Raw genomic sequence first — 23221 nt, 5'->3', positions numbered from 1 at the left:
ACTGATGTAAAATAACTTCAATTTTTATATTCAGATAATCTACATTTGCTATTCATTATGGCAGTACCTTGAAACTTACTGAACTTCAAAACACTATTGTTTTCATTTTTAAGAAAGCAAAGATTCCCTGATTATTTTAGTAGTGTGAGCTAAGTATATATATGTGTTTCTTGGCATTAAAAGGTATCACTAAGTCAAAATGCAAAATATAAAACCTGAGAAAAGGAGCACCATGTATTGATTTGAAAATAGCTCAACAGTGAACAGTGTCTTACACTGTTCCTAAATTTCGTATATTACAAATCTCCTTATCTCTCTACACATTTACTTGTTGCTACTGATTTTGCCCTAAGTCAACAAATATATTGAAATAAGAAGGAGAAAGAAAAGAAGTTCCTGACAGGTATAACACAATACAAAGAAATTATCCTTAAAAATAAAATAACCATCTGGTATAGGTTACAGCCAGTAAGTTTCCTACTGGCATGATAGCGGAAGTAAGTTTAATCTCTTTAAAATGTATTTCAGACCTAGAGTACTGAATTTTCAGAGACTTCACCAACCGATCACCAGGTCTGAAAATGGCCCAAACCAGCAAAAAGCGTTACTGTTAAATTTCAGTCTCTGGTGTGGAAAAGCCTCTGAAAGTCTCCCACCTTATTTCTCAGGGAATACTGCTCCTTTACATTAAAAACTAAAATCATTCACATCTTTAAGTTAACCACACAAAATTCAAAGGCAATTGAAAAAGAAGATGAATGGAAGAAATCAAAAACAGGGAGTTTGTGGAGGACGAGGAACCATGAAAGGCAGGAACGTTATTAGAGAGATTTGACCTTTAGATTAAAATTTCTAGAATAAAATTTCTAGAATAAAATTTGAAATGTATATTAGTGTCAGAAGACCTATATTTAAATACTTATTTAAATACATATATATACTACACTGTATTTGTTTTCTCAAATGGCTAGTACATACAATATATAATATGATAATGCATTTGGTCATTAAAATCTAAATTAAAATCCAAAATAGTCTCTGTATTCTCACATGTAAGGATATTAATATAACACAATAATAAAGAACAACACTATGCCTTTACATGGCACTTTCATTATTGCCCTCAAAGGATTTATTTAAAAAGAAGAGGGGAAAAAAAAAAAAAAAGAAAAAAAAAACCACAACCCAAAACAAAACAAAACAAAAACAAAACAAAACAAAAACCCCTAGGGCTCTAATTTCACTTGCTTTTCACAAAAGGGCGGCACAGAGAAGCAGCGTCATCTGTCCCAGTTTCTAGCCTATACCACTGGACCACATCATCTAAATATATCACACTAATACACTTATTCACAGAAGGCACAATTGCAACTACACTTTAATTCATTTGCTATTTACAAGAACACACACTCACGTTTATATCATGCTTGCTACACTTTGCTTTGAAAATTGTCATACATTTCTCCTTACTTTTAACTGCATGTGAAAAACAAAAATAATTCCAGACAACTAATGTCAATAAAACAAATAACTAAATAAAAATTCATCTATTTGGTTAAGTATTTCTGCTGAATATAGGCAAGAACACAAAATATGATCTGAAAAGCAAAACATCTAAGTTAAAAAAAAACCCAACAACTTGTAAAACATTTCTTGCACACATGAGGTAAAGTGTTATGAAGAATATATGGGAAGCTTAGCGCCAGTCTTTACATATTAAATATACAGAAGTATGGCAGTATTGGTGAGAGCATTTAAATGTATTAATTATTTAACAAAATGAAGTACTAACAATTTCTTTAAGTATATGCTTTCACTACTCATTTTATTAATTGGTGTAATTTACCAGTTACAACCAATTGCAGTATTTAGTACTAATTCTTCCCAAAGGCATAATTCATATTACAAACATGATGATGATGATACATGTTGTGAGACAGCTGCAAGGGACAGTGTTCAAGACCAGCTGAAGTCAGCTCTCCATTACTTGGATATTACTTGTGAGCTGAGATGCAGTAACTGACCACTAAGAAGATGGTTTCAAGCAAACCACTGCTACAACCTCCTGTCTTGCAGGAGACCAGGAGTGTACACTCATCCACTTACCAAATCACAGCTGAAAAGACAGTAACTACTTAAGGCACTCTTAGTACTAATTGCCTGTGATCAACTGACTGTATCATGAGGAGAGACTGGAAATAACACTGACTTTTGTTTCTATCCTGATTTTTTCTTAGTTGGGGAGGTAACCTCCCTATTATCCCAAATAATTGTGTGGATATTTAATAAATCAGTTTAATTCAGTTTTATGATGTATTTGTAGTGACTCAAATGTAAATTAATCTACTTTCTAATACAGCCAAATACACAAACTCCATGAAATTGCTGTAAATATGTATCTTTAAAAAGTAAAATCTGAACCTAAACCATTATTTGAGTTTAGATGTAAATTCAAAACCAGCTCAAGACCGGGAAGGATTTATGGCATCATCATCATCATCATGATCATTATTATTATCATCATCATCATCTTACACATCTTCCTTACCTGAACCACCCATGGACTGTTGGCAAAGGCCATGATATCTCTTTCTTCCCAGAAAAAGGCTGAATCTGATCTCTTGATCATTTCAAATTTACTAAGTAGCTTCATTGCATAAACCTTCTGTGTCATTTTGTGGCGAACCTGTTGGTTAAGAAAGAGAAACCACTTTTTTGAAATGCCTTGTAGAAAAATTGAATACCAGCATAGCATATTTCTCCTACATGCACACTGCTTTCTGGGATGTGATGCCTCCAGGTCTTCCTATACTCAATTTTCTACACAGTAAGGATTTGAGAACTTTCAAACCTGGAAAAAGAAACCTAACAGCTGCTCCAAAAAAACATAGCAGGTGTGGAACAAGGAGGAGGCCAAATGAAGGAAGATCTGCCGCAGCCTGGCCAGCTGCTGCAGATGCAGCCCCAGGAAAGGAGCTGCAGGGCCACGAGGAGGACAGGCCTCAGGGCTGTGGGAGCTATTAGGAGGTAGCTGTTTATTGAAGATGCACCGATACATGCCTACGTTCTTCCTCACTGTGGCTATAAGCATAAAAATGAGGGCTCACTCCAGTAGTCTGCTTACTCCAATTGAAACGGCTTAAAAAAGCAAGCAAACAAAAAAAACCACCCCAAACAAAAAAACCCAACCCAAAACTCAGAATGAGAAAAGTACCGTCTTATTCTAAAGAACTGGACTCCTCTTCCTAACATTTTCTGAGTGAACATGCCTACTTGAAATCACCCAGACCACCACAAAAAGAGATGAAATAGCTCTGTTTACAGAAGAAAAAGGAAGTGCTTGTATATTCCCCCTTCAAAAGCTCCACTGTGTAAGGAGAAATAAAATGCAACTCTGTTTATATTTTCTTATTCTGAACACCGTCCATCCATTGCATTCATTCACATTAGAAATTCTGCAAGCAGCCCACTTCAGCCTCTTCCAATTTTTATTTTCCACAAAAAAGATTGCTCCTATTTCTTTTCTTAAGAAGTTATTGATTTATAAATGGTATAAAAGAATAACAAATGATGTTGGAACACTGAAATTAAAACTTTGATGACAAAATCTGAAAATATTTTGGAAAACTGCTGAATATGGACATGAAACAAAACCCTTAAAGCACAAACTGTAAAGTCATTACCCTGTTAGTGAAACAATGTTAGATTTATACTACTTTACGTCACAACTACTGAAGGGCCAGTTTTTTAACATTCTTGAGTGTTCCTTGCAGAAATCAAGGTGAGAAGTATTCAGCTGTAAGGTAAAGTCAGCAGAAAAAAGAAATTAACTGCATCTTAAGTTTCTGCACATTGTTTTCACGTGAAAATAAAAAAAGTCAGTGGACTAATTTGTGAAATCAGAACTGAACGGTTACGACTTTCTGGTGCATTTTAAAACCTCACATTTAGTGAAATAAACCATATCCCCAACCTTCTTACTTTTACATAATGTCTAAGTTTAATTATGCTACTTGAAAGAATGTTTAATAGGTTCTTTTCCTGAACAGCTCTAAATGTTTCAGGTTCATTATGTCTGCAGTGCAAAGCTTCACACAGGCACCTATTTGCTGTACAAATGTGGGTGCATCAGTCTCCTGCTCCTGAGGAGCTGTAAACATTAATGCTGCTGAAGCCAACAGGAATGAGCTGTAGAAACAGGAGAAGCATTAGATGGTGGTGGTGGAAATCTTGGAAAGAGTGAGAACATGAACAGAAACCGGATCATTTATGAACTTACCGTTCTTGAAATTGGGGCTTTTTGTTCTCAAGACATAGGTACAAAAGTGTTAGATTAGCATCTTGCATAGTTAAATCTAACCAACAACCTTCTGTACAACTAGATCAAAAAACCTCAAAAACCTCCAACCAAACACCAAAACAGAAACACATTCTCTGCATGCACTAACAACTCTATAAACATGTATATTTTAAGACATTAACAATTAACCAGCTAGTGAAGGTGTCCTAAAAAAGGATTTTGAAAACTACCTCTTTCCCATTTACTAATCCCACAGGGGATTATTTACAAAGACTTGGTGGTACACCACAACTATACGCCATTAAGTAAAGCTTTAGCAATCCTGCTCAAATCCAGAAGAAACACAAAGACCAGCAACCTCAAAAAGATACTGTTTAATTGAAGATGGATTTTCTACGAAAGTTCACAAAAAGCTCTGCAACTTGTTTAGTAGTTTGAGTAGTCTCAGCCTTGAGAAAAGGAGGCTTAGAGGAGATCTCATCACCATGTACCAGTACTTAAGGGGTAGCTACAAAGAAGATGGAGACTCCCTTTTTACAAGGAGTCACATGGAGAGGACAAGGGGGAATGGACACAAATTGCTCTTGGGGAGATTCCAATTGGACATGAGAGGGAAATTTTTCATAATGAGGACAGTCACCATTGGAATAATCTCCCCAGGGAAGTGGTTGACTCGGCCACGTTGGACACCTTTAAGAGTTGGTTGGACAGGGTGCTGGGCCATCTTGTCTAGACTGTGCTCTTCCTAGAAAGGTTGGACTAGATGATCCCTGAGGTCCCTCCCAACCTGTGGTTCTGTGGTTATGATTCCTAAGATTGCCGTGTGCTCTTGCCTGGGTGCAGTTAGTAGACCTGCCTCTACTTACAGGAATAATTGTCTCTCACTACTTGGGGGGGGAAGTCTCAAAAAGCCAGCACAGCCTGAAGCAAGCTCATGCACGTGAGAAGCACAGTAAACAGCAGTGCAGGGACCAGAAATTACAGTCTCCGGACCTCTCTAAGGCAGTACCAATAGCTTATTAGTTGGCTAAATTATTTATTGAGAAAATTTGAAGATAGGTTCATTCTCTGTACAAAAATCAAGTAACAAGTAGCATACCGGCACATCCAAAGGCTGAGTAGGCCTTGGTATGCCTTACAGGTGAACAGACCTACTGGCAGTATTACTTCTCATATCACCACCATGACCCCTAGAGACAGCCTATTTAGCTGCTGGCCACTGTGCTCCTTACCCAGAGCTATATTTGTGCATGTATGTATTGGCTTATATAGCAGATTATTCATGTATTAAACTACCATGATGTTTCAATTTTTTCCAACTGTTTAAATGAACTGCCAAATTTAAACTGCAGCTCACCAGAGTAACTCTCAAAATAGGTAGGAAAATCCCTTCGTGCCATCAGCACTGAGTAACATGGCCTCGTTTAACTTATGAAAAAACATTAAGAAATAAGAATTTCCCTCTGCTCTGCTACATCAACCTAAGACTTTCAAGGAACCAGTATGCACAAAATGCATCCATCATTTCTACAGCATTCGTGTCTGAAGAAAATCTGTAGCAAAGAAAATAACATCCATTTGAAGTTATCAGACTGATAAGTAGTACTGATAATGGTACCATCTCTTTTATGATAAAAGAAAATGAAGATCCTAGAGTTGTGAAATGAACTCTGAGGTTTGAAATAATTAAAAATATCCTAAAATACTTAATAGAGCCACAAGAAATTACTACAGATGGGGTTCATGCCCTGACAAATTTCAGATAATAGCTCACGACTGCTTTATTTGTATTACTACAGAAATGTACATCAGCACTGGCTGGGAAACTAAACCTAACAAAGCACTTAATGGAAAAAATGAAACCAGCACCTGTTTACATAGGCCATGACAACCGCTGGTTTGCAACATGAAGAAATCACTACTGAAGTATGTCACCCAGACCATCATTTATTACCCAAATACAGAAAGAGTTAGCCTTGCTTTAGTTTTCTATTCCAGTACATGATCAAGTCAGTCTGCTGGGTCATTGCATTTCATTCATTTCATACATACATCTCAGTACTTTGCAATTAGACCTGGAAGAAAGTACTGAGGATATGTTTCCATTTCAAATCAAGAGGATTTTTCCCCAAGTGAAAACAAACAAGAGGTACTCAGGATGTGCTTTGATAAATTACTGTTTCTGCATAAACCACAAACAACATATTAAGCACCACAATTCAATTCTTCTGTCTGTCCTAGACACCAGTCACTTTTATTTATGGCAATGCATAAAAGAAGCAGCTATCTGGTAGCTGGCAATTATTCTCCTAGTTTTACCCATCACTACAGACCCAGAAAAGCCAGAGGCTCAAGAGCACAGTTTAGTACTTCTGGAGTTATAGAAAGTCAGCTGATCACTGGGCTGATATTTTTTTTTTCCCCCGGAGGGTGGCATGGGGAATGAGGGCGTTTTAAAAAAATCCAGCTGTAACATGCAACAGTAGAGAATCTGGAAAGCTGATCTCTCCACACCACTTCTTTCACAAGAATATGCTATACTGGAGCAGAAAGCTTGGGGGAAAGAAAATTAAATGAAAGAGGTCAGAGCTGACTATTTTATGCTATATGTTAACATCCTCATATTTTGGCTTGTTATATTTAAATATTACAGATATTTGTCCTCCAAATATTTATGCACAATGGCACACACATAACACGACATTCATGAATTTAACTCATGTATTTAATCATGTTTTATTTATGGTTCTTTCTGCATTTAGCCCCCACTGAAGCAAATTTCTATTTTGATCACAGAATGTGTTGCAAAATATTTTGATTACTGCAAATCCATCATCTGCAACTGTGGTGTTAACATTTTGAATGAAGTAGAAATAGATATAGCTTAGCTCAATAGTTTAAACTTGTATCATACCTTGTGAGGCAAAAAATCTAGGTATGTATGCCCTCATCACCAGCTAATATTAGCTCAGATATACAGTTGTATTAGCTCACTGCTTTTTAGCTGTAAAACTGCATTACATTATGATTTCTACTTATATTTTTACATTCCAGAAAGAGTCATCTTTTAAATTGCCATGAAGTACAGAAGAGCTCTACATGAAGACACAGAAGTTCCCATCCAGTACCAAGCATTCTTAGCTTTTTTTATTTTGGAGCTTGAAGGGCTTATTTAAAGAAATAAAAAAACCACAAAACATCATTATATGACCAAGTTACTATGCATTTTACCATTACATTATAACGATGAGGTGAATGAGAAGTAAAGTTTGTCTTCAGACCACTCAAACTACCTAACTGCAGTACATACACTGTGAAAACACCTCTACTTTAGAATTTAAAATCTGCACGACAGTGCTTATGGGTAAGGATTAGGGGGAAGGCCAATAAGGCAGACATCCTGGTGGGAGTCTGTTATAGACCACCCAGCCAGGATGAGGAGACAGATTAAGTACTCTACAAGCAGTTGGCTGAAGTCTCACAATCTCTAGCCCTAGTTCTCCTGGGAGACTTCAACTTACCAGATATCTGCTGGAAATACAACACAGCAGAGAGAAAGCAGACTCAGAGGTTTCTGGGGTGTGTGGGAGATGATAACTTCCTGAGCCAACCAGGGGAGGTGCCCCGCTGGACCTGCTGTTTACGAACAGAGAAGGCCTGGTGGGTGATGTGGTGGTCGGAGGCTGTCTTGGGCTCAGCGACCATGAAATGATAGAGTTTTCGATTCATGGAGAAGTAAGGAGGAGGGTCAGCAAAACCACTACCCTGAACTTCAGAAGGGCAGACTTTGGATTGTTAAGGAGTCTGGTTAACAGAGTCCCTTGGGAGGCAGTCCTGAAGGGCAAAGGAGTCCAGCAAGGCTGGATGTTATTAAAGAAGGAAGTCTCAAAGGCTCAGGAGCAGGCCGTCCCCGTAAGTTGAGCAGGCGGGGGAGAAGACCGGCTCGGCCGAATAGGGAGCTTTGGCTGGAGCTCAAATAAAAAAGGAGAGCTTACTGCCTTTGGAAGAAGGGGCAGGAGACTCAGGAGGACTACAGGGATGTTGTGAGGTTATGCAGGGAAAAGATTAGGAAGGCGAAGGCCCAGCTGGAACTTAAACTGGCCACCACAGTTAAAGATAACAAAAAATGTTTTTATAAATACATCAGTGACGAAAGGAGGGCCAGGGAGAATCTCTCTCCTTTGTTGGATGCGGAAGGTAACCTTGCCAGGAAAGATGAGGAGAAGGCTGAGGTACTTAATGCTTTCTTTGCCTCAGTCTTTAATAGTCAGACTGGTCATCCTCAGGGTTGTCAGGCCCCTGGGCTGGGAGATGGAGCTAGTATGCAGAATGAAGTCCCAGTTGTTGAAGAGGTGGCAGTCACCGACCTGCTCCTTCACCTGGATGTTCACAAGTCCATGGGGCCGGATGGGATCCACCCAAGGATACTGAGGGAGCTGGCAGAGGAGCTCGCCAAGCCACTCTCTATCATTTATCAGCAGTCATGGTCAACCGGGGAGGTCCCAGGTGACTGGAAGCTAGTGAATGTGATGCCCCTCTACAAAAAGGGTCAGAAGGAAGATCCGGGGAACCACAGGCCTGTCGGCCTGACCTCGGTGCCAGGAAAGGTCATGGAGCAGATCATCTTGAATGCCATTATGCAGCACATGTGGAACACCCAGGGGATCGGGCTCAGCCAGCAGGGGTTTATGAAAAGGCGGTCCTGCCCCACTAACCTGGTCTCCTTCTATGATAAGGTGACCCACTTAGTGGATGAGGGGAAGGCTGTGGACATTGTCTACTTGGACTTTAGTAAGGCCTTTGACACTGTCTCCCACAGCATTCTCCTGGAGAAGCTGGCTGCTCACGGCTTGGACAAGTGCACTCTGCGCTGGGTTAAAAACTGGCTGGACGGCTGAGCCCAGAGAGTGGTGGTGAATGGAGTCAAATCCAGCTGGTGGCCGGTCACGAGTGGTGTTCCTCTGGGCGCAGTGTTGGGGCCGGTCCTGTTCAATGTCTTCATTGATGATCTGGATGAGGGGATTGAGTGCACCCTCAGTAAGTTTGCAGATGACACCAAGCTGGGTAGAAGTGTTGATCTGTTGGAGAGAAGGAAGGCCCTACAGAGGGACCTGGACAGGCTGGATCGTTGGGCCGGAGCCAACGGTATGAGATCCAACAAGGCCAAGTGCCAGGTCCTGCACTTCGGTCACAACAACCCCATGCAATGCCACAGGCTGGAGAGCTGCCCAGTGGGGGTGCTGGCCGACAGCCGGCTGAACATGAGCCAGCAGTGTGCCCAGGTGGCCAAGAAGGCCAATGGCATCCTGGCTTGTATCAGGAATGGTGTGGCCAGCAGGAGTAGGGCAGTGATCGTGCCCCTGTACTCGGCACTGGTGAGGCCGCACCTTGAATCCTGTGTTCAGTTTTGGGCCCGTCAGTACAAGAAGGACATCAAGGTGCTGGAGTGTGTCCAGAGAAGGGCAACAAAGTTGGTGAAGGGCCTGGAGAACAAGTCTTACGAGGAGCAGCTGAGGGAGCTGGGGTTGTTTAGTCTGGAGGAGAGGAGGCTGAGGGGAGACCTTATTGCTCTCTACAACTATCTGAAAGGAGGTTGTAGCGAGGCGGGGGTCGGACTCTTCTCCCTAGCAACAAGCGATAGGATGAGAGGAAATGGCCTCAAGCTGCGCCAGGGAAGTTTAGGTTGGGTATTAGGAAAAATTTCTTCACCGAAGGGGTTGTCAAACATTGGATTGGAAGAGGCTGCCCAGGGAGGTGGTTGAGTCTCTATCCCTGGAGGTATTTAAAAGAAGGGTAGACGTGGTGCTTGAGGATATGGGTTACTGGTGGACTTGGCAGTGTTAGGTTAGCGGTTGGACTCGATGACCTTAAGGGTCTCTTCCAACCTTAATGATTCTATGACGCTATGATTCTATGAATTAAGAAAGTTTTCATTCTAAGCCAGAAAAAATTAAGGCCTTATATTAAAAAATGTATGTTAAAAAGAAAATTACTTAGAAAAACCCTTAAGTTCTTAGAAATGTACATATGAAAACTATGTATTCTGATTTCGGAAGCACATTAAAAATACAATTATTCTCTTGGATGCTTCCATTAAATGTATCAGTGTAGCATCCAAAAAATGCACGACTTCTGTCATGGGCATCTTCTCTTTTTCACCTTCCTCCCCCAACAAATGGACAAGGAACTCTGCCCCTTACAACATGATTCTTCGCTGACTTCCCATGCAAGTCATGAAAAGGGAGATTCTCTACTACCTACTCTAAGTGGATATATATAATGATTAAAATGTCTAATAGCCAGACTTTAAAACAAACCATTTGACATGACTGTCAGTGAAAAGACAAAAGTAGACTGCTTCCTTACAAAGCTTCCTGCAGCAGCCCCTTCTCAAATAAGTAAGGTTCTGCTGGAGGTTTTTTGTTTGGTTTTTATCTCTTGCCAGCAAGGATATAAACGCATATGCAGACACATAGTAATTCTTTAAAGTCTTGTTCAAAAATGGGGATCTTTGGAATCACTCCTCTCCATATTTCATAAATTATTCTGGATCAAAACAAAGTGCAAATGACCCAGAAAAAATAAGGAAGAGGGAGCTACATTCTCATGTTGCTACACATAAATGAAGTACCTTAAAAAATGAAATAAATCAATAAAAGTTGCTGAGTAAATATTGCTAACTGCCATGTGAATTACATCTAAATTTGCAAATTACCCATGAGTCATGCAAACAGCATTACGCTAGTTGAAGTTCCCCCCACCCCCCAATTCCTATCAATTTCACCAATACTAATATGGAACATACACATAGTTTCACAAATGGATAATAAATTTATTGCCATCATACATTGTGTACCTCCTATAAGCACTTCAGAGCTAAGATCTTGCCATGTTCCTCAACAAAAGTCCAAAACATCTTTTTATTTTCAAAAATTGCTGTACATAACAAATCAATATGATTTCCCCAGCTTCCTACTGCAAAATTAACACAGAACAGGCAAATGTCAGTTCCATGTCAAAAGGCACAAGCAAAAGGGTAATTTTTGTTCCCTTTTAGTAACAAGATAACGAGCTTCAGTTGCTGCAGATTAGTTGCTCCCCTTTCCACTGACTTGCTTCACATCTCTCTTCCTCTAAAAATGCTTACACAGAAAATTGTCATGGATCAGCTGATATGCATTTATCTGTTAGTTCATGATAACCTGCCCCTGGTTTTTGTATTCTCAGATTTGATTTGGTGCTTACATCCATAGCATTTTTCACAACTGATGTATCAATCCATCTCATACATATGCTCACATTTCTGTGCTATTTATCACACAGCATAACTTGGAAGTCCAGGAAAAATCAAAAGTAAATGACAGGCAGACTATGCATGATATACTAAGTTACTTTTTGTATTTTGATTGCTTTCTTTTTTTAACAGAATTTTTCTGCAATATAAATTTTAAAAGTAATCCCCTTCTTACATTAGATATATAGGATACAATGTTGAGTCGACAGTTAAGAAAAGCATCTTTAAAAAAAATCTTGTGAGTCATATTAGTTAAATACAATGCAAGTATCACAACTGTAAGACCAAAAAAAAGTTTTTATGTTGCACTATTAGCTTGCTCTTTCCTAGGAAGGTTTCAGATATTATTATACAGTGATGCTTGCAGCCAAAAAAATTTAGAAGTGCCATGAACTGCCTTTTCCATTTTGATCAAAGGATAGCAAACTCTTTCCTAAGTCCTTCCCTTCCAATCCATGACGTTTTAAATCCAGATGTACTGTTTACTATGTACAGAAATGACCTCATGATACAATGAAAATAACACCTATTAAGAATGCATTTTTAGATATAAAGCACGCAAGTCTGGGGAAGGTTTTGGCTAGAGCCATAAATCTGTCTAATCATTAAATCATTACATTCTTACCAGCTGCACTTCTCCAAAAGCCCCTCTTCCAATCACCTTAACAAGCTCATAGTCTTCAGCTTTCATTTGTAAAGCTCGGATTTTTTCCACAATCTTCTCATCTAAAACAAATCAAATAGAAGTTGTGATAATGCATGTATTAAAATAAATACATAATAAAATAAGCTATTTTTATTTAAATGTAGAGAGCCTTCTTGCTAATTCCTGGAATCTGCTTTCACTACTAACAGCCCCTTTCATTATTGTTTGGAAACCATTTACCTTTAGCTGTAACAACTGAAATGTCTTTCAGATTTTGCTGACTCTCATTTCACACCTCTAATAATTACTCACAGGCTCACAGGAAGACACTGGTAATGAAAAGAACCAGAGAGACCTATCTTCAATTCTCAGACAATTATTCATTGCCACCCGCTGTGCTGCCAGGATCCACTGACACTCCATTGATAACACAGGAGTGTAAAGTACCTGGTAAACACAAAAGCACTGCAGGTGCAGGCTGCTCCTACACACCTGGAGGGTTGAACAGCAAGGACCATAACTCAGAAACCTTTGTGTACAACTTCAGATCATGTAGGGCTATGACTTCAGATCTACTCAATCATTCCATATGAAATATTAATCCAAGTTTACATATGTTTATGTAACTACTGGCCATCTCAAAGTGCTTTTCAGTGTTCACACTTTTTAAAATTAGGTCTACAATGCTCTCTTCAAGTATCCTCTGGTGCAATATTCTGCAGATAAGCTCTGTCCTTCGGTATTTTTCTTGATGGCAGTTGTGGGAATCTGCAAGGGAAACCAGTGAAATTCTGACCTCTGACAAATTGTAAAAACATGCAAGGTCCTAGACTCTTTAATTTTTTAAATGTAGCATGCTAGTGAATGCGTCCTGGCTAAATACATTTTAAAAATCTATCCTCATTACAAGGACAAAAGATAATGGGAGAAACGAATGGAATCCATAATACTGGAGGTAATCTTTCTTAAGCGTGAAAAGCTTTGACACAACCCACACACACGCTTAGAGGAAGAAAAAAACAAAGCAAAACAGGTTGGCTGGAGCAAGACCTCTACCAGGGAAAAGCATGACATTGTATGAAGAGCTGTGGATGCTTATATTCAGAGAAGAGTAGAGGTGCACACTGTGAGATCCCTGTTTACAGTCAAAGACCGTGGAATTTGATCCCAAGACAGGCATTAAAGGGAATCTCAGAACTGAATACAGGGAAAAAAGCATCAGAGGTACAGTTAATTCAGTATGACATTAAAGATGACATTGTCAGCAGGGAGTTAATGATAACGAACATCTAGTAAATAGTTTAACCATTCCTACATATTCATGAAGAGCAACCTGGCAGGCTACAAGGAATCCAGGAGATGCCTGACCATCAAGAATGTTTCTTTTGACCCAAGTGAGCAACAAGCCCACTCAGGGAGGCACTCTGATCTATTACTCACAAACAAGAAAGAACTGGCCAGAGGTGACAAAGTCTGTGGCAGCTTTGCTTGAAGCAACCATGAGATGGTAGAATTTATGACCCTAACAAAACTGAGGAAGGAAGTCCAAGCAGACCTTGGACTTCAGGAGAACAGACTACAGCGTGTTCAGGGAACTCACAGGCAGGATCCTGTGGGAAGCTAGACATCCAGCAGGCGTGGCAGAGCACCAGTTTGGCTGAATAGGCAACCTCTGCCTCAACTCAAGCACAAAAAGCAAAGGTTTGGAACATGGAAGCAGGGATGGGCTACCCAGCAGGAATCTCCCAAGCATACAAGAACGGAACCGGGAAAGCAAGCTAAGCTAGAGTTGAAACCAGCCAGGGTTAGGAAGGGAAACAACAGCCTTTATAAATACACTAACAATAAAAGAAAGAATGAAGCAAATGTAGGCCTGCTGCTCCCAGTGGGGTAGGGGGATTTAGTGCCAATGAGCATGGAGAAGATCAAGGTACTTGATGCCTTTTTTGCCTCGGACTTCACTGGTGAGCTCTGTTCACAGGCCTTCCAGCTCCCTGAAGCTAACAGCAGGGTGTGGGGCAGTGAAGTAACACAGTACAGGAAGTCAGAGTTATGGACCAATAAAGTAAACCTGACATATTCCGGGCCATGAGATGACACAGGATGCATCTGAGCACGCTGAAGGAGCCAGTCAACACCATTACCAGGCTATTCTCTATCACCTTTGAAAGTTCATGGCAACTTGGGGAGGCTCCTGATGACTGGTAAAGGGCAAATGTCATGTCCGTGTTCTAGAGGAGCAACAAGGAACATCCAGAAAGCTACAGGCTGGAACAGCAGCCTAACCTCACTGCCCATGGTGACCATGAAGCAAATCCTTCTTGAATCCACTTTCAAGCACTTGACAGATAAGAAAGGATGGGAACAGCCAGAGCAGATCCAAGAAGGACAAACTGTTTCATTAACCTGACCGCTCTCTATGAGGAGATGTCTGTCTTGATGGACAAGGGGAGAGAAGTACACATTTCCTTTCCTTGACCATAGCATCAATTTCAACACAGCATCTCAAAGCATCTTCATAGGCAAACCATGCTGACACAGACTGAAGAGAGAAATCGGCTGGAAAACTTGCTGGAGTCATGGTCAGTGGTTCAAAGTCCAAAGTCAATACACTGGAGGGCAGGGCTGCTCCTTCGAGGGACCCAGGCAGGATGAGTAAATGAGCTGACAGGAACCTCACAAAATTCAAAGGCAAATGAAGAGTCCTGTACCTGGGATGGAACGACACCACACAACAGTACAGGATGGTGCTCACCAGCTAGAAGGCACCTTGAGAAATAGGACCTGAGAGCCCAGTTGGACAAGATGAACAAAGAGGAATGAGCAGCAAGCCTGTGCACCAACTGCATACATGGCTGTGTTGGTAAATGCACAGCTAGCAGGTTGAGGGAAGTGATTTTCCCCCTCTGTCACTTGTGGGACCACATCTGGAATGCTATATCTAGTTTTGGGCTCCTCAGTGCAAGAAAAATATCAAAAAATTCCCTAGCTTAATGGAAGGCCACCCAGACGTTTAGAGAGTGGGACCACATGATGCTCATTGAGAAGCTGAGAGAATTGGAACTGTTCAACTTAAGGAAGCCTAAATGCTTGGCCTCAAAAGAAGTTGAAAGGAGTTTTTACTTTAGAGAGATACAAAGTGAAAGGACAAGAGGCAACAGCAAGTTGGAACACTGGAAATCCTACTTTGGAGGAAAATAATCCCTAGAATTGGGGAATGGAGCAGACTGCCCAGCAGAGCTGCAAAACCTGTCTTTGGAAATTTTCTAAATTCAACTGCACAAGGATCTGAACAACCTGATCTAACATCAAAACTGGTTTGGCTTTGAGCAGAGAGTTGGACCAGTTGACTTCCAGAGGTCCTTCCTAACCTTTGAAACACAAAAGCGCAACTAAAAATTTCTTCTGAGGAAAAGATAAGGTGTGAAAAGGAAGGGAAGAGATTTAAGGGAGGGGAGGGTAGAGGTTAATAATGAGGGAAAAGAGTCTTCTAGTAAAGTTGTAGGGACAGAGGCAACAACCACCTCAGAAGCAGACAAATCAGCTACATTCAGTGGACCAATAAGACTGTGGAATAATCCAGAGTGTGAACAGGAAAAGCAGTTAGGAGAATGCTGAGGCTGCTTTCTACAGTGAATCTAGGCAGGAAGCATAGGACAGCAACAGTGCTTCTCCCACACCAAGTTTATTATTCTGTTCATTATGTGAACTAATTCTGCAGTTTGAGAAGGGAAGACTGTGCTTGGAAGCTTACTTAACTGCAAATCAGAAGCTCTGGCACAAGACAAAGAAGTCAAATGCAAATTCACAGGAAGAAGCAGTAGAGAAAGAATATCAGTCAGAGAAAATGCACAAATACATGTTTGAACACAGTGTTACATCTCACAAGGGAGGGGAATTACATGAATTTATTTTCAAATGTTGCTGAGATGTTTCAAACGTTTTCAGATGTACGAGATGAGATGGCAGGGATTTAAACATGTTGAAAGAGTAGGGTATAGTTTTACATAGCTCCATTATTGGTAGGCAACTCACTTCAAAATATAACACAGAAATTTTAAACAATTTTAATACAGCTCCAGTGAAACTGTTTAAGCATTAAACACGGCAGTTAAGCAATGAAAACCTGCAAAATTTATGAAGTAAGCAAAGGAGATACCAACTGAGGAGTTACCAGTTTTAACATCCCTGTGAAATGCTGAGGATGGAGAAATCCTACTTACTCTACTAAAAGATTTAATAATTTTAGCAAAAAATAATCATCTAGGGATGCAGGTATTGTGGAGGTATCCATTGGATAGATGGGCCATCTATTTTGTCATAAAATTTAACAGATATAGAACAGATAATCAAAGCATGGAACTAACCTGAACCAAAAAATAGGCTGCAAGAGGCAAGCTCAGAGAAACCGTGAAGCAATGTCATAATTGCAACATGCTGGATCATATGATTTAGTTCATATATCACATAGCATGATGTAATTCAAGGTGCAGGAGACCTTTCCAACTCTTTCCTGTTACTGGAGGACTGAATTTTCAGAAGGTTTCACACAGATGAGTTTGTACATCTGTGGTATCTGTATGCACGGATAGCACAGACTGTATTGTACAGTCTCATGAATTTGCAGCAGCAAGAAGCCCCAGCAAAAGAAAAATGTTAGGTTTAAAGGAAGACTGCCCAGCCTCAGAATACAATAGAAAAATATTGTGACATTTGAGCGTAAGTCCTAAAATATAAGAATGCCATCACTTGTGACTCAGGTTTCTTCTGTAACATAGGAAGGACCAGGAATGCCAGACAGCAAGAGGTTTAAAGACAGCTTTTGATTTACTACCTGAAAATGGCACTATAACCTTTAAACAAATGAAGCTCCACTTTCTGAAAGGGCAGAGTGTTTGGATCAGTCACTGACAGCTGGCAGCAATAATGTGGCTGAAGGTTACAAGTGCTTGTGAAAACGGACTAAATACCTGACTAGAAGAGTAAAGGGGGGTGGGGAGGATGATAAAGCCAAGCTTCCCTGCTCTTGAGAGGTGGGAGGGTGGGGAAGAAGTTAATATCCAGGTTATTTTCTTACCAGTTAAAAAGAACATGTGCCAGGCAGTTCTGGGGTGTGTGTATATGAGGAACAAAAATGCAAGGGAGTGCAATTCTATCCCCACAGACCAGGCACAGTCAGTCAATGAGTGCTGCTACGGAGTACATTAAGTCAAAAGTTGCTGCCCTAGGCAAAAGTCTAGCCAGAAGTTAAACTGAACTACAGCCAGGAAGTGCTGCAATCCCAGGCCCACCCAAAAACAAATAAAATGCACAACAGTTATTAGAAGTGCATACATGATATCTGGTCAAAGGTGTGCGAGGAACAAGAAGCTGCTGTAGACCTTGCAGAAGCAGCAGAAACTACAAGGCATAGCTTCAGACAGGCTGGCATTTCCCCCTCCTGAGAAAAGAAAGGGGAACACAGGAAGTATTTTGTCTTGCATAGATGAAAGAAGCAGAAGATTGGGAAACAGAAAGCAGCAGTCCTCTGACCTGCAGAAGACACATCCCTGGCTTAGTGAAAGTAAGCCTGACAGCAGAACTGAATTGCTTTGTATCTACCAAGTACCCAAATGGAAAAGCGGTTAGTAACACCAACATCTAACTTGTTTATACATGTAAGACATTCTGTCTTAAACACTGTGGCTCTAATTCATGCTCTGCTTGGGAAAAGTGGCTTATTTCATACTCTTACCAGAACAATTATCATTAAGAATGGAACTGGAGCCTAACCTGCAGAGGTGACTGCAACAACAGGCAAGGAGTGGCTTAAAGAAGCCAAGAAAAAAAATCCAGATGGCAATTAGCTCTTTAACTCAATGTAATGTAATGTAAGATCTACAGTGCACTAAATTTCTAAGATTCTTCTTGGCATCTGACATTTCATCTGTGTCACTGACAGGAAGTATGGAGCTCAGAGAATTACAGTCATGATAGGCATTAACACCACACCAAATAACACATTTCTGTTGGTAACTGCGTGGCTGGCACATGATTCAGCAACTTCAAGTGACATAACAAAGCATAAGGGAAGGAACCAGAACTCATTACTTTTGCAAGAAGTTCATCTGAACAGATAAATCACCTAAGTAAGCAGCGTCTGCTTGGAGAGGAAAATGGCAAAAGCGACTTTCCAGGAAGTTTATTCAGGGGGTTAGCAAAGCTAGTGCAGGGGTGACACACCTGTTCTAGAAGTTTCTTCTACTATAAAGACGTCCATTGCCATTATACTCTAAAAGTTTGCCAACCTCCAAAACATCAGCAAATGGTATTAACAATAGAGGTTTCCAATTTTTGAGTGATACTGGATAATGCATAGGAAGTGACTGATCACGGGAGTCAAAACTTCTGGATTGTACCAGGCCTGCTGATGACACCACACCCTGTGCTGCCGTTTGGACTTCCACAAAAACAATTCTTCATGCCCTTCTATTCCTGATAAGATTATAAATGATTAAATATTTTTAACCATTGCTTGAAACTGTTGATAATTATTTAACCTTCTGCTCCCAAAAGTTAAAGCAGCTAACAGACTATGTAGTACTTGCATGGGGGACCACCAAAAAAGGGACAAGCCACTAAGACACATTTCAACGCTTGGCAAATCTTAGGAGGCAGAAAAAGTGTCTTGAAAGAATTTACTCAACCTGCTGTCACAGTCTAGATGACAGAAGACTAAAAGACCAAGAAAGATGTGTTATACCAAGCCCATGCCAGAAAGCTCAAGTTTCTTTCCTAAAATAAGGAAGCTACTTTTTGCTCTCAGAGGACTATGAGATTCCTCTCGTCGTTTTGGTAATTCAATGTTACATTATGCTTTCCTGTCCCATGAATACTCCAAAGAAGCAGCAATTTAACCAGAATCCTAACAGTTGCTTAAAGCAATACAGAAGACTGAAAAGGAATGGTTGTACTTTTATATGAGATACTTATGTGCCTCATATGATACATGCTCTACTTTGCTTCAGTGCCTCAGAGAAAGTTGTAAGAAGTCAGAATAGTAAGGGAAAGCAGGCAATGAAGAAGTTTCTTGCATATTAAACACATGAAGAGGCTGCTTCTGCAGAGTGGTCACAGAAACAGGATATACCAAATGGTACAGGCAATTAATACATTGTACCTTTGTGAAATGAATTAAAACATTTGAGTTTCAGCTTGAAACTATGAGTTGAGCCAAATATCAATTAATGTCTCAGCTGAGATACAAAGGGGTTCATTTTTAAATTCAAATAAGCTATTAATAAAACATTAACCTGATTAGCAATGATTTGCAGTAAGTCTGAAGTGGGGTGTATTCAAACCCCCAGGAATATGGTAGAAAAAAACCCCCTTCCTTCCCAAAGTGTTACTGTAGAAAAATTAAGCAATTAAATTGACTGAAAGCGTGATGATTACTGCAGCCTTCTCCACAATTTTTGAAGATTTGTGTAATATGGATTAAAAACAATCATAAGCGACGACTCCGCCTCAGCTGCTTCACTCTGCACTACAGAATGCAAACTCACACGATGGCCCCACCAACTCTCTGCGGTTGCCTTGAGGAGGGATGCAGGCTCCAGGCCCCAGCACAGACCCGCTCATCAGAGCGTCAGAACCTTTCAACAATAATTCTTATCTTGGCATTTGCTACAGCTCTTCAGATGCCGAGACAAATCAGAAGAGACAAGAACTCACTGTTCCCTAACCTAAGAGAGCAACAACTTACCGCTCCATAAATTCTTAGTACTATTCCCAACTCTTCTTCCAAGTTCATGTTAGTGAGAGGCTTCAGCAAGCATATGTATGCCTTTCCACTGATACTTGCTACCCTCAGAACAGTTTCCAAAAAGACAGAAGATCTGGATTCAGCAGCTTTAAATGGTATAAAATGGCAGTGCCAGTAAGAACCCAACTGTCCTCCTTGGAGACCCAAGCAGCTCCCTTTGCTCTTCACACATATCAGTGAAGCGATATGAAAAATCAGAAACTGGTCTTTGCTTTTCTTTTGCCTGACTAGTTTTAACAAAAAGAAATAAACAAACCAACCACCCCACTCTTTGCATTAATTCTGCTCAGTTCCCCAATCTGGTTCATAACAAACCACACAAGCACCTGTGTCAGAAAGGACTTTGAAACAAATCAATGTGGCTGGACTGATTCTTTCAATTGTGATGCCAAAATATTACCAGCTGCAAATGCTTATAAAATTCGCATTTCAGAAATTTTCTTTTTTTTTTTTTTTAATAAAGTGTAAATCAGAGAAGATATGTAGCACTATTTTTCATTCCCTCCTAGGCAGTATGGAAACAGGAGAAATTACATGGGTGATTCTTGAAAGAGATGCATGGCCTCACATTGCGTGAGCCAAAACAGTCAGCTCATACGTGCTTTTTTTATAAAGTTCGACAGTTAAGGATGAAGGGCACCCCTGAAAACTTAACTACTGTGAATTTTTTTGTAACACACCTCAATTTTCTTTAAGTAGTACCTGGCTATTTCAACTGTGAACTGACAGCTGATTTAAAAAAAAAAAAAAGCGGTAATAAAATTGTGAACCAAAGTATGTTTTTTGTTTTCTGCCATTGGTGATAGCCTGCAGGCCACATAAGATGCTTAACAGCATTTACTACAACAATGGGAGAGAAGCTAGACTAGGAGAAAGATCAACAGCCTTCAGAAAAGGGAAGACAGACAGCAATAATGTTCAGGGGCTGCCAAAAAAACAACCCCAAAAATCTGTTCCCAAGGTTAAATTGTCTCCCCATAGTGGCTATTTTTAATAGGCAGATACCAGAAGATACTAGTCTTCTGATTAGAAAAAGGTTTTTAATTTTGTCCTACTAATAAAATAGTAAAGGCAAATCTGAACAGCTCATAAAAGTTACTGATACTGTCATTTATGTCATTTTCGTATTTGCCGTAGATAGGGCTTTTTCCTCCCATCACACTTAAAATGCACAGTTGCAGGTAACAACCTTACTTCAAACTCTGTTCCTGACCCTTTTTTTGTCATAAATATCTGCTTGAATTCCTTTGAACGCAAACTGAAAAAAATCCCAAGGTATGCTTCTTCCTAATCTGCTGTTTCTTATTCATTCTTTTTTTCAGTGACTTCTCCAAACAAGACTTTACCGGCAACTGTAAAGCTCTATGTTGAGCTATGGGGCTCCGCTAAACCTCACGGAGAAGCACTGAATTCCAAACGTAAGAACTCACCACAGATGACTACACCAGCCACCATACAACTGAGAAGCATGAGTGGGTATTCAAAGAAGTCCCAGAGCAAGAGAGTGCAGATACACGTAAATGTTACCAGTAAAGAACCAAGAGAGGAGTGGCTGATAAGACTGCATCTGCAGTAACCTCAACATATGCAACAGAAAAGTTTTTTAGGAAAAAAAGGAAGTCTCAAATAAGCTCACTACAAAGCACAGTTGTTCCAAGAAGGTTTACTCAACATTTTAAAGCAAGTAATCCACTATTTTTACAAAGAAGAAAAAAAAATGTGTTTATATACACGGATAGAAAACACTTTAAAAAGACAAAATACACCTAACTGATGTTAACAGTGTTATATTTTCAGACGCACAATAAACTCCAAGATCCTGTCTACAATTAATTCGGGAAAAATCACAAACATTTACACAAAGGTTCAAAAATGCACCAACAGATTTCAAGGTACAATAATTTAGTTTTAAAAATCCACAGAAGGCTTTGCTGTTAGATCAGATTAACTAAGACTCTATATACAATGTTGGCATTTTGAGTAATTAATACCTAAAGAATAATAACTGGGATATGCCTTGCAAATTATATCGCAGCACATACTTAAGATAAAAAATAACATAAAAGGATTTTTCCAACTCTAGCTGGAAAAATTACAATCTACAACTGGTATTTTCCAACATATTTTCAGCAATACAATGACTCCCCAAAATGAAACCTTTTTGTAATAAATGGTCCTCCATAGCCTTCTGAATACAGAAGCAGCTCAGAGTTACAAAAAATGAGTACAATGCAAATCAGCAATGCATTTCTGACCACCCAGGTTCCTGTGACTGAGATCACAACAATATCATTGTTTAAGGGCCACTTGTAACTTACATCTATTTAAGAAATTATCAATGTTCTTGTTCTTCCTCAGTGCTGGATAATCCAGATCAAGGACCAAAGAATTCAAGCCATCCTGAAAAGAAATAAAAACAAGTTAACTGAATTCTAAAATCATAATCAACAACTTTCTTAAAACTACTACACTACAACTGACTATACGTATTATTCAAGCATGCATTACATTCCTAGTAGGCAAATCAAACAAGCTCTCACGTATGTTTATAAACTAGTCACCGCGAAGGAGCTAATACACACTGAGCGGCTCCAAGTTGGCCTATAAACAGTACAGATACATTACCACTGATTAGTGGCACTGGGACTTCAAACTGTAGTAGTTTTAATCTTAACCAGTAAGTAATCTTACTCATTAAACACTGATTTAAGATACTCAGTTCAATCTGGTTTTCCTGAATTCCATTACACTTTTCCTGCATATTGAAAAACTTTACATATTTATTACCCATATTATTGCTTTGATCACATTCTCTCTACCTCTCCATTCTGGATATTGAAAAACCAAATGCACATCTTTCTTCTTGGAAGCAAGATGTGACGTAAACTTAAGACGACAATTCACCACATAATTCAGGCTCACAAGACTAGATTACTTTTTCTAAGTGACTCAACAGAAGACAAGCCAGGGCTCTACATGCCGTTCTGCTACCAATTATCAATGCCTCCTTAGAAAACAATTGAGACCTCTTAAAATGGCAAGGGATGAGATCACCAAAATCTAAACTAAAAATAGCACTTTAAATACCCGTTACAAGACTTAACTCAATTCCACCTTTCAGCAGCCTAGAAACTCTTAAAAAATTACTCTTCAAAGAGCCAGAGACTCCATTCATAC

The 23221-nt window shown here is 39.7% G+C and overlaps 1 protein-coding gene across 4 annotated transcripts in view; it reads right to left on the bottom strand.

Moving 5' to 3' along the window:
- Positions 1-23221, bottom strand: part of ROCK2 (Rho associated coiled-coil containing protein kinase 2) — a 112036-nt gene that overhangs the window by 46430 nt on the left and 42385 nt on the right. For all 4 annotated transcript variants that reach the window (XM_075086810.1, XM_075086809.1, XM_075086811.1 and 1 more), the window contains exons 2-4: positions 22363-22444; positions 12220-12320; positions 2549-2686 (exon numbers count right to left, since the gene is read on the bottom strand). In XM_075086810.1, the coding sequence (XP_074942911.1) occupies positions 2549-2686; positions 12220-12320; positions 22363-22444 (321 nt within the window). The remainder of the gene's footprint in view (positions 1-2548; positions 2687-12219; positions 12321-22362; positions 22445-23221) is intronic.

Source organism: Phalacrocorax aristotelis, chromosome 3 (genome assembly GCF_949628215.1).
Source record: "Phalacrocorax aristotelis chromosome 3, bGulAri2.1, whole genome shotgun sequence".
NCBI classification, from domain to species: Eukaryota; Metazoa; Chordata; class Aves; order Suliformes; family Phalacrocoracidae; genus Phalacrocorax; species Phalacrocorax aristotelis.
Note: the sequence above shows the minus strand (reverse complement) of the source record. Positions and strands in the feature narration are given on the sequence as shown.